Raw genomic sequence first — 8,919 nt, 5'->3', positions numbered from 1 at the left:
ACAGGGGCACGGTCACTGCCCTGCTCCTGCTGGCCACACCAGTCCTGATACAAGCCAGGATGCTGTTGGCCCTCTTGGCCACCTGGGCACACTGCTGGCTGATATTCAGCCGCCTGTTGACCAACACCCCCAGGGCCTTTTCTGCCAGGCAGCTTTCCAGCCACTCTTCCCCCACTCCTGTAGCGCTGCGTGGGGTTGTTGCGACCCCAGTGCAGGACCCAGCCCTTGGCCTTGTTGAACCTCACCCAATTAGCCTGGGCCCATGGCTCCAGCCTGTCCAGGTCCCTCTGCAGAGCCCTCCTCCCCTCCAGCAGATCTTCCCAATGGAAAAAGCAAGTGTTTAAAAAGATGTTCAAAGGTGTGTGTTGGCCTGAAAATCAGAGGTTGATTGGTAGCACCTGGGCAGCACCCACAGCAATGGGGATCTCGGTGATGAGAGCTGCCCCTCTGCTCCCTCTGTCCGGGCTCTCCTGTGGGGCACAGCAATTACCAGTCCCACCATTCTGAAGGCTTGTCCCAGCAAACTGGAATGGAGCAGGTGAGGGCGGGGTTTTGCTCGCAGGGTTTTACACCTTTCATTCACGGATACCAGAAGTGCTTACTCCACTGAGGGTTCACAACCTGCTGTCCTCCATGGAGGCACACACCCCAGCACCACCTTCCCCAGAACACCCGGAGGGGACAGTCCTTCTCTGCTAGGACGTGCCTGCGGGCGGCACTGATGTCCCCACGCTGGCTTTGTGCAAGAGCAGAGGTCCAAGGCGAGGGGGAGGCTGGGCTCGGGGACACACCACCTTCCTGAGGGGGCTCAGGGACACCTTCCAGCACATTTTGGGAAGTGCCACACAAAATCACTGGGCTGGAGAGCAGCAGGGGTGACAGTGGTGGAGAGGTGAGGGCCAAGGGTTCCACCCTCTCATCCTGCCACCGGCTGTCCTCCCTGTGGCTGGCAGGGACACTGCTGGAAGTTGATAGTCAATGCAATAAAATAAGCTATCAGGGAGCAAAAGAGAGGCCCGGCAACATAAGGGATGGGTCTGGCGCATCACCCCCTGCAGAGAAATACCAGAGCGTGGCATCTGCCATCAGTACCTTGCAGCGTCCTCATCATAGCCGCTCCCCTCCCCAGTGAAACAAGCTGCCGAGCTAATCTGTAGAAAACGTCCTTACTAGAACAGACACGGATCTGAGCAAAATCTTGGAATTCCCATCTCCAAAAACCAGAGAGGAGCTGCTGACTTTTGATCCGCTCCAGTGTTTTAAACCAGAACATGTGCGAGGGAGATGGTGCTTTACTCACGGAGGATAACTGTGGCACATAAACAGAATGAGGACACAAAAATTAAGAGTCTATGCATTAAAAAAAAAAAAAAAGTAAAAAATAAAGGACATTGGGCGCTGCTGCTCGGGATTAGAAATGCAGCAGCAGTGTCCGCGAGCCAGTGAACTGCGAGCAGTTGCAGTAGCACCTTGGTCTGGCAATCCCCCGAAAATGCAGAAGCACCTCTGGGATGGGAGCAACACGAAGCCAGAAGGCCACAGAAGTGTGCTGTAACCCACCCCGGGGCTGAAGCAGTGTGTCTGGAAAAATACAACATTCACTATTTGGAGGAATTGTTCAGGAGTGCCCTGGGTTATTTAAGGCAGCTTCACTGCAATTTTCCCAGTTCAACAGGCAAAGCCCAGCTGAGGGACACAGCAACTTCAGGATTTTGTGGTTTGGTTGTTTTAATGTGAAAGGTAAGAACATCCGTCGACTGGCTGTTCCTCGGCTTGATAAATGAGCATCTGCCACCCCTGGGATTGGGACCTAAGGTCTGAAGTGACTTGCCTTGTTTTGCTTGCTCCACAATGCAGAGAAAATGAACGCGTAAATATTTTAATCAATTCTTCAGTCAAATACCCTACAGGGTTACTTTGGCCATGAGTAGCCAGATCTGCTGTGGGCTGCAACTCGAATTCAACACGTTCTATAGGCTCGCTTTATTCTTAATAAAACCCACAGGATTAAATCAAACAGTCCAGAGTCATAGACAGAGTTACATCCCATTAACACATGGTATTTGGTCTGCCGTATTGAATGTCATCATGATGTGCAAATCTGTTTTGCAAATCCAGTGCACCAGACGGTACAGAAGCAGCCGGTGTGCCCTGTGCAAACTGTCCAACAGGGAGCCGTGCGGTTCGTCCTTCACCCAGGTATGCTCGGCATCCTCGAATGCACGGATGAGAAGGTTTTAAGGGGTCTTGAAGTGACTTTCACATGAGAGGAGAGTCGCTAGCAGCAATGCTGTCGGGGCACTAGCAGAATAGTTCTTAAAAGCTCTAATATTTCCCTGTATACAGTCACTTCTGTAGAAATCAAGCACCTACACAACAGAAAGTAGCAACTTCTCAACAGATCAGCCAGTACCATGCAACAGTAATACAATCTCCCAGGCTCTTGAGAGGTGCTGGCAAATACAAAGAGAATTAAAATGCAGCTTGGAGAACATTAGGATGGACATGGTCGCTTGAAGCTCTTTAAAGAAACCACCTGAGTAGGCAACAGCAAACAACAGGCACCGCTAAGGCACATCCAGCGAATTCCGAGCCTTCAGAAATGCTTCCAAGGTGATGCTCCCAGGGCCCCTTGCTGCCCACTCAATTAGGCGCACCTTGGCGACAGAAGGGAGCTGAGTATTTTCATTTGTCACTTATTGAGAAAGGACTGCAGTTACCTGAATGCCTATTCCTGTGGAGGGATGCACATGCCAGAATCAGTGGAGTTATTTAATAAGTTTATTTTCCTTAGGATTCATCAAAAAATCAGGTTCATGTTTCTCAAGTCATGCTTTGAACTTTAACGTTATTTCAGCATGTGATTGTGTTTCCTGGCTCAAAACTCCTTTTACAAACAATAAGAACCCTGTGTTAACGCAAACCTGCTATTTTCGGTGGTGTCACTACCTCCAGAGTTCCGACTTTCCTGCCTGATTAGAGGTGGAAATGTTCTCGCAGTTTCAGAAATGAAGCCGTGTTACCAACAACTTCCCCGCCTGCTCCGCTGGCGAGGCTGTGATAAGATAGCTACATTTTCTGTTCCTTGATTTCTTCAGGCACGACTTCTAAATATTAAGGGTGAAGCAAAGGTTAGTTTTAAAGTTGCCTCATACTCACCTCTACATTCAGTTTTACGGTTTTATGGTCTCAACATGCACAATTTAAAGTAAAAAATTGTCCTTGACCAGAGAAGTAATTTAGTCATTACAGCAAAACCAGGCCCCGGGGAGAAACGACACAGCAAACAAATGTATCTGTTCCCTGAGAAACGTATGGTCTAAATTAGCATAGATTCCTTTACATGGCTCCCTCTTGATAAATACAGTGATACAGATGCCAAGCGGGAGTGTCAAGATATTTCAAAATAGACTGTTTTTTTCCCCCTGCATTACTACTACTTAGTGCTAACTCCAGAAGTGGTGAGGAGCTGCCTCATACTTTTAAGAAGTCTGTAAGGGACCCATATTACAAAGGCAGAGAATTTTGGTATCGTATTGTAATCCTGATTCAGGTAAGAGTTCAAATCAGAGTGGGAATGTCCTGCCTGTAGTTTAAAGATGAACAAAACGAGAAGACCAAAAGCAGCGGTGCCTTAGAGGCACTACACCCCGCCACGGGGGGAAGGGCAAGTCAAGAGCTCTTGCTTTTAAGATTCAGAACATGCAGAAGAACCCCACAGCTCTCAAAAGCATCACTCTCCCCTTCTTGTGAAACTGCAGCTAAATGGGCTTACCTTAAATGGACCGTATCTACGATTTTGGGCCACGACTCATTGCAAAAATACAAAAACCCGTCTGTGAATTCACCGGGGCAGATTTCACTACAGTCCACAAAGAAACGCGCTGTGGTTGCTTGCTGAATTACAGAAATCTTTGGAGAACATTGGAAAGCCTTTTATGCTGTTCAGATCTACCCAAAAAATGAACATTTAGAGATCAGGGCCCACTGCGTTTTACCTAATCCCATGTTCCGAAAGCGCCACACTACTTAAGTCAATTGCTGACGTGAGGTGCACGCAGAGAGGAGCTGAAGGAAACATCTGCAGTATCCCCTCATAAAATAACTGCCAGAAAGAGAGAACCTGCAATTTTAGTTCCCTTATAACTTGGGAATGAATTTTTTAAAAGCAAGATAAGGTGTCTGATGCAATGAGTTACTCAGATGCCAGTTCAGCTGCATCAGCTGTCTACCGAAACTACCTGCAGGGCCTGTAAGCTGTTTCACGATAAGCAAAGGAGCCTTTATTATTTTTTGGCAAATGATGTCTCATCTAATGGAAGTGATTGACTCAGATCCTTTGAAACCTCTCACAAAGTACACATACATTGAGCTATGTGTGAAATTTTAAATCTTAAGAGCTACTAAGACCGTCATTGTGAGGAACCTGTTCCTCAGTGCCAGCTATGGTTGGCCTCCTGAGCTCAGTTAAACCTAATTGTGTTCAGAGAAGGACACAGCTCAACTTAGACCCTGGACTGGCACCAAAGGGCAAAAAAAGAAAAGTATTTTTACATATAAGCCTCTGAAATTTGCTTAAAGTTCACTGTGAAGTAGCCAAACAGTAAAACTTATGTGATTTTTATAATCACTTTTAACCTTACAATTGCTGTTTAAGAATAAAAACTCCAACAGAAATTTCAACATCAATTTTTCTGGGCAAATATTTGCAAAGTAATGCAAAAATAACCGCTGATGTGGTTGGAAACACATCACAAGAATTTTCCCCAAAGGCGGTTTGGTTCTTCTCAATTACATCTTACTCCCAATGGCATTAAATGCCTCAGCATGTTCTTACTTCTGCAAGAACAACAAAGCCATGCTCAGAGTGAGGAAGTCTCACACAGAACCATTTAAGCCCACCTCCCTTCTCACGCTTTTGGCTTGCAGGGTCTGTGACCATCAGCGAAGAGGCTGAGTCACCAATGTAGAGCTCACCGCACAGAAACTGCATGAACCCCAGTGGAAAATGATTTAACCAAATTGGTGCAATTTCTTCAGCGAATGAGCCCTCTGTCATGTCCACTGCCATAGTGGTTTGTAATTCAAAACATATTGCAAACCACATAAATATGATTCTCCCCTGAATCAGCACCAAATGTGTTTATTGGATTAATAACTTTTAAAAAAAATCTTATTATGCAAAATTGTTACACTGAAGTTAAGCTTTGGCCCATACCTTAAATCCTCTCCGTTCGTAGCAGCAACGGCTGGGCACATCTCAACATCCACGGCCGAAACAACCTCGGAGGTGAGAGCCCTGGGGTGTCACACCACAGCTCTGCCGGCAGCCCTTATCACCCCTCTGCCACGGTCACAGGATGGATTGCACGAGCACTTTTCATTTCAAGGTTTCTCTTTGCAAAACTGGAATTAGAGCAGCTGATTTTGTGCTGAAGCAGACAGAAAGAGCATGAATCCCCCTTTGAATGGGCTTCAGATGAGGGCAGTCACTTCCAGCTAAAGAAGCACCCGCATTTTAAACCATTCCAGCTTATTTCTGCAGTGTTCATCTCGCAGAAGCACTGCTGCCTCTATGATGTGCTGCTTGCAGTTATGTTACTCACAATTGAAGTCAGGTACTCTATTAACAAGTAATTAGAGTTCCTGAGTTATTATATGATAATAAGGCTGGGATAGATTCTTGACGCTAAAATTGTTCTCAACTTGAGTTTGAATTCCTGGGAGAACATAACATCTCAATAAAAAGTTCCAGCTATTCTTGGCATGAGGACAGTTCTATCTATAGAGTCGTTCTAGTAGAGTATCTGTATGGCATAGTGGATTTGTGCCAGGAAAAGAGCACGCTAATTACCCGGAAAGCGTGTGATGTACAGATAATCTGGAATCGATGCATACAAAGAGATTATCCTTGATGGCATTGCTTTTCCTTGTACTCCAACCACTTTCTACTGGGCCCAGAACGCAGCGGGGTGACAGATTGCAATGCCCTTTGCATGTCACATGTTAAATATGCATTTAAAGAAATATTCTGCTTTTAGCAGCTGCCTGCCTTGCGGCTTGTACAATGCTAGGAAGACGTTATTAAAATCTATCCCTCTGAAAAGGAATGATGTAAGAAGCACCTAATAAACTGACCTCGGCTTTTGTTGGTAGCTGAAAGGACTGTAAGGCTCAAAGCTTCCCCACCAGCCCCGTTTAAGGTCTGACACAGATCTTTTAATGCGATCGGACCACCAATTTTTCATTTATAAGCAAATCTTATCTCTTGAAGAGGTGTGGACATCTGTGTGCTTATGAGGTTAAGGCAAGACAGATAAGGCAGCTTGAGGATCCTTCTGGACTTAGCAGGCCCCGTTCAGGACACAGATTTAGTTCTAAATAGGAAAGGTGAGAAGAGGGCTGCCCTCAGGCCAGACTGACCCAGGGAGGATCACCAGCTTCAACCAGATCGACTCAGCCAGTGCCAAGTTCCTTCTGAACAAATATCGCCCTATGCTCACCCAAGTTGCTCAGATCCGGAGGGCAGACTGCTTCCTCGTCAGCCTGAACATGGGGTGCCACCTTCGGTAAATAAACACAAGAAAATCCACAGGCTGTTCTGCTGAATCTGGACAGCCAGCAGGCCCTGACTGTGAGCAGACGTGGTGACTTTTTCCAACAGATGCCAATACAGAAGCATACTTAACCCCCAAAACCTGAGAAGACAGTCTGTAGCAAAACATGTTTTTAAAAACCAAAGCAGAGCAAATGAACCATTTTTTTTATTCACATCCCTCATTCATCAGAAGGATTCCACAGACATAGCACCTTGAAAAAGTTTAGCGTGCCATTAGCATTACAGTGTTTTTCAGTCAACTGTGTCAAAGTACAGGCCACAGCTTTCACTCACAGTTTCCACAGCACCAGCTCTGGGGAGCAAGAATTCAGGTTTGCTTTTTGACTAAAAACTTAGCTACATTCATTTCAGCAAATGTATACCTGAAATACCTTGGTATGATTTTGGAAGCAAAATCATTGTTAGAAAGGAAAAATTACTACAAGAGCGCTATAAATTAATAAAAACATTTATAAAAATTTTAAAATAAAAATCTGCCCTGTCAGATATATATTTAGCACATTAGAATTAACAGTCATTTCCAGGCACCCTCATCATACCGCATTACCACTCCACCCCCTACATTCAAGTATAGATTAATTGATCCCATGCTGTTGTGACCAATTCCTAGTAAAGCTTTCATCCTTCATAGCTTTTACCAGCCAGTCCCTCTCGTTCTCCTCGTCGGAGTCGCTCATGTCACTGGAATCAGCAGCCAGGAGACGAGAATAATTAATTTTTTTCTGCTGTGGCAATTTAGATTGGACAATTAAGAACAAGAAGAGCCACAGTACCAGGCACACGCAGCACGCCCTGTACAGAACTGCCAGGCCAAAGTACTTAACGACAAATCCTCCTGCAAAACTGCCCAAGCTTGCTCCTCCACCGTAGCAGAGGCCCTGGAGAACAGCATGCAGGGACCTCTCCATGCCTGGAGTAGCTATGTCATCCATTGCCATGTTAACCACCCACCACAAAGCCCCACTACTGAAGGCGGATAAAATCTGGATAAGGAGAACCGACCATGCAGTCCACAAGAAGGAGTAGCACAGAAGCTGCACTGCCAGGAGGCTCAGGCTGACCGCAACAATTTTGCTGCTCGATAAAGTCCTCAGCAACTTCCCTTTGAAGAAATAAAGCATGATTTCAGCAAGCAGCCCAACAGCCACAGAGAGCCCCATGTACAGCTCACCGCTGCCTCGGTCCTCCATCTGCCAGAAGAGAAAGTTGTGCACCGCAGACCCAGACACGCCAGTGAGGAAGATGGTGACGGCATACAGGATTGCTCGGCCATCGCTCCACAGCAGGGCCAGGGCTTTGGCGGTTTTGTTAACACGGTCAGTTTTCTTGGGAACATGAACAGGAAAAAAGACACTGACAAGCAATGAGAGCATTATCAGGAGGGCATAGCCGTAAAAATGGACAGCGAGGCGGGTGACTGTACTGCTCAGGAAGCAATTCAGTTGATCCGCCAATATGGCAACGCTGCAGGCACCTACAGATGCACCCAGGTAACTCCAAATCCACAGCTTGCCATACCTGTCGGTCGCGTCAACGAAGTCGAGATATTCATAGAGACTCTCATCCACCGTCCATTTGAGAAAAGTAGCCAACAGCTCCCAAAGCATGACAGCACTCAGAACCATTAGAAAAATCTGATGTTCTCTGTCCTGAAAGATGTTTTGCACTGGCTTCAAGCTGACATCTACAGCCTGTTTGTGGTGGTCTGAAGGGTTTCCAGGCACGTAAGCATCTCCAACAGCAGGAAGAGTTGTTTTAAACAAAGAGAGCTCATTATTTTCAGTAGTATAAAGGCTTTCTTCAGCATTATCAGCAAGATCTATTGCAGAACCCAGACTGCTCGTTTCCTTCTCGCGTCCACCTAAGGGAGGTCTGTAGGAAGCCGGCATTTCTGGTTTGTGCGTCTCCCAGTTAACTGCTTTCACAGATGTTGTCCAGCCAGAGGGACCGTCCAAGTAGCCATTGGCCTCTGTATCACCTTCACCAACACCTCTGCTTTTTTTCTCAAGTGTATCTGTCTGGCCGAATAACACCTGGAAGGCTGAACCAGTTAGCATTGGCTTTCTGCTTGCTATTAAAATGTCAGCAGTTGTTTCCAGCCTTTCTTTTGACACAGCTTTTGCGTTCGTAATAGCACTCGTGCTTAAAACACCATAGCTGCTCGTGGCCGGGCCGGGCACGGTGGTGGCGGCCCCTCGGTCACCCGGCTGCCAGCTGGCGTTACAGTACTTGTACCCCGCGTCCCGGTCGGCGGGCGGGATGAGGGTGAGCAGCAGGCTGGCCCCCGCCGAGCCCAGCAA

At 46.7% G+C, this 8,919-nt stretch overlaps 1 protein-coding gene across 1 annotated transcript; it reads right to left on the bottom strand.

Annotated features, from left to right (window-relative positions):
• Positions 1 to 7,194: 7,194 nt before the first annotated feature.
• Positions 7,195 to 8,919, bottom strand: MFSD6L (major facilitator superfamily domain containing 6 like; the record flags this gene model as incomplete). The annotated part of the gene is made up of 1 exon (XM_009647246.1): positions 7,195 to 8,919. A coding segment is annotated over one exon (1,725 nt), but the record flags the coding sequence as incomplete, so codon positions are not given.

This window comes from Egretta garzetta, unplaced genomic scaffold (assembly GCF_000687185.1).
Source record: "Egretta garzetta isolate BGI_Z169 unplaced genomic scaffold, ASM68718v1 scaffold589, whole genome shotgun sequence".
Classification (NCBI taxonomy): domain Eukaryota; kingdom Metazoa; phylum Chordata; class Aves; order Pelecaniformes; family Ardeidae; genus Egretta; species Egretta garzetta.
This window is presented reverse-complemented; position numbering and strand designations above follow the sequence as displayed.